Here is a 3,331-nt window from a genome sequence, read left to right as displayed (position 1 = left end):
TGGGTAAATAAGGCATCCCCCTGAAAATAAGCCCTAGAGCATATTTTGGCCTTCAAAAAAAATAAGACAGTGTCTTATCATCGGGGAAACAGGGTAAGTATGTAATACCCAGTTATATTTTGTGCTTCTAATAATCATCCAGCTTTTTCCTAAATCAATCTATAGTAGTTGCTGAAATATAGATGTTTGTCCAAAGTGTTGATAAAGCCACCAGAAAAAGTCTCATTATCCCAAGGATATGAGCATGTTGCTCTAAATCCTTACCTTTTTACTTCTGTACCCCTGTGACTCATTTGATGAATATATATTTTTATTAAAAATCCTGTTCTGTTTTGTAACTGTGGGCTGAACGTTCTGCAAACATGTAAATACCAAATGATATTTTGTGAAGTATTTTTTCATACTCTAATTGTATCTGGCAATTACTGTAATAAACAGATATACAGCCTTCAGGCAGCATGGCCATTTGTAGGCTGAAGGATTATTTAGTCAGCAAAACCTCTGGATTGGCATTGTGATCACATGATTCGGAGAACACTGATTCCCTATCTTCAATGAGGAGCAGAGCTGTCAATGACAGTCTGGAGTGATATCTATCAGTTGGGGAACAATAAGACACAGATTTTCAGGTTCAGGTTTTGTAATCCGCTCTCACCTCTGGGGATGCGCCCTGTTCCTTGGCACGTGGCGCAGGTCACACTGTCTTTCCCTGTGAACTCGACATAGGGGAAATGGGACACATCTCCAGTCCTCCCTTCTTCATGGAGCTCTGAATTCACAAGTGCGCTCGTGTCTTCTGATGGAGCACCGCTGTCACCATGACCATCCTTCCCACCGTGTGGCGGCATGTGAGAATACGATTTTCCCATAACTTTTTCTGTAGGATGAGAAAGGAAAAAACCTGTTCAAATAAATGTAATGGTTCAGAATTTTGGTCTCAAAATTATTTGGGGTAAAAAAAGAAAAAATCTGTGACTCACCTGTCCGCGTTCCAGTGCTGGGAGCCTCCATTTTTATCATCCACTTCCAAATGATCTTTAGCCATCCTGATTGGCCAAACCTGGATGGAATAACTCCCATGCAAGGTAAGCCAGGATTGTGAGGTTTCCCTTGCAACCAAAGCTAACGATGCACCACCTGTAGACGGGTCGCACCCCCTGTATTGTGACCCAACTGTAACCACCCAATAACTGAGAAGTCTTGGGTGGTGCTCTCAGCTAAAGGGAGCTGGGGAGAACACTGCACAAGGAAATTAGGAAATAAGTTTCACCCTTTAGATAATGATTACATATTGATATGGGTCCAACTTAACTTTAAAATCACTCCAAGCTATTATCAGAAAATTATAAAGTGGAAGATGGAGAAAAACTTCACCACATACAGTTAAAGTGGAATTAAAGTTACAATTAAAATAAAATCACACTTACCTTTAATCCCGAAGATCCTTCAATGGCACTGGACTTTCCCTCGATCTGGTCCTGCGTTGTCCTAGAACTCCTTTTCGTTGTGCCAGGTGCCGCCATCTTCTGGCTACATCACCCGATCTTCCACTGCGCAATTGATGTAGCCGCTGTTAAGGGGGGAAAAAAAGCGAGACGATCTCACTGAGCATGTGTGAGATTAGCATCCTTTCCCCTGAGTGGTAAAAATGCCCCTTCTGCACATGCTCGAGATGGGGCATATGCAGAAGGAGCAGCCAGAGCCTCCCGGGATGCGCAAAGTAGGAATACCAGGAGGCTCTGCGTTCCCATTCAGTCGCGTGCCACGGCGATCAAGACTTAAAAGGGGGTGCTGAACCCATTTTTTTGCACTTAAAAAAAACAGAACCAATGACTCGGTTAGCGGTCAATAGGAAAGTGAATATTTCTCCGGGTCTCTTATTACTACAATTAACCACAGCATCCTCTTTGGTAACCTGAACCACAAAAACAGGAACTCCCATTCGCAGATTAATAGAGGCAACAACATGACGTGGGGGTGTGAGGTGTGAGGTCACAATGTGAATGCTGCACAATCTCCGTGTCACATGAACAGCTACGTAGCAGCTACAAAATCCATCCGCTCAGCGCTTTTCTTGCTATGTAAAGCTTCTTGTGATATCTCTCAGAGATTTGTAAGACCTCCTAGATTGTAAGCTCTTCGGGGCAGGGTCCTCTCTTCTTCCTGTGTCATTGTCTGTCATTTGCCACCCCTATTTAATGGGTCATTGAGAAATAGGGAAAGTATCTGGCTTTGTTTCCATCCCCTCGATCAGTGTTTATTTCTAACATGGGAGATCCTTTGAAATGACTTTTAGGTCTTCAGGGACCCCTTCTACATAATTATATCCACAGCTCATTAGCATGGTGGTCAGTGGGAAGAATGTCACCTAAAATGACCTGAGAGGTGCAGATTTGCTTAGGGAACCCCTAGCGCCCTCTAGAGCATCCCTGGATGAGAAGCATTACTCTATATTATTATTATTATTAAACAGGATTTATATAGCACCAACATATTACACAGCGCTGCACATTAAATAGGGATTGCAAATGACAGACTAATACAGACAGTGATACAGGAGGAGAGGACCCTGCCATAATAAACAAAAACAAATAGCTTCAGTTACCCTGATCCCAGCTTCTCTATATAACCATTCTGGAACAAGCATGTAGCCAGTCAAGTCTCAGGACACCTAATATAAACATGGTCTGTACCCACCAACCCTTCCCCCATACCATCCCTCATACCCCTGTCCTATGAGGCCCTTATTACACACAGAGCCCTGATAATACATTATATAAACACATAAAATCATTCATGGCAGTCAGAGGCTCCCCAGTTTGTATGCACAGGCCATGCTGGGACTTGTAGTTCCTCCCCAGCCATGTATAACACATACGCCGAAGCAGAACTACATCTGTACCCGAGTATAAGGGACAACTGGCTGGGTATAGGTAGTGGCGGGAAAAGGGGGAGATCACGTGATGTTGGGGTTTGATAATGATACAATGTATCCAAAATACTCACCGCTGTGATCAGGGAGATCCGCTCTGCACTGTGCTGTGCCAGGCCTGGCTGTGACGTCACAGACTACGGGGAGGCGCCGGGGACAAAACACCTCACTGAGTCATAAAGAGGAGGAATGTGTGCTGAGGGCCCATAGTAAACACAGCCATTGTGATGTCACATTGTGCAAATATAATGTGTGCAGAGCGCCAGAAAATACCTTCCAGTGACTTTATAATAACATTCCTACATTATTATCATTCTAATATTTGTATTAAAGAGGACCTAGCATCACATGTTTAACATGTTTAACATTAGATCAGCTGGCTGTGTCTTACACAATAAA

The 3,331-nt window shown here is 43.4% G+C and overlaps 1 protein-coding gene across 2 annotated transcripts in view; it reads right to left on the bottom strand.

Annotated features, from left to right (window-relative positions):
• TMEM106B (transmembrane protein 106B) overlaps positions 1-3,087 on the bottom strand; it is a 16,756-nt gene extending 13,669 nt beyond the window's left edge. The window contains exons 1-2 of one of the 2 annotated variants that reach the window (XM_072412944.1): positions 3,007-3,087; positions 656-877 (exon numbers count right to left, since the gene is read on the bottom strand). In XM_072412944.1, the coding sequence (XP_072269045.1) occupies positions 656-869 (214 nt within the window). In that variant the 5' untranslated portion in view covers positions 870-877; positions 3,007-3,087. Of the gene's footprint in view, positions 1-655; positions 878-1,427; positions 1,564-3,006 lie in introns of those variants that run through there. The other variant, XM_072412945.1, reaches the window with a different exon arrangement.
• Between the last annotated feature and the right edge of the window lie 244 nt (positions 3,088-3,331).

Source organism: Pyxicephalus adspersus, chromosome 5, assembly GCF_032062135.1.
Source record: "Pyxicephalus adspersus chromosome 5, UCB_Pads_2.0, whole genome shotgun sequence".
NCBI classification, from domain to species: Eukaryota; Metazoa; Chordata; class Amphibia; order Anura; family Pyxicephalidae; genus Pyxicephalus; species Pyxicephalus adspersus.
This window is presented reverse-complemented; position numbering and strand designations above follow the sequence as displayed.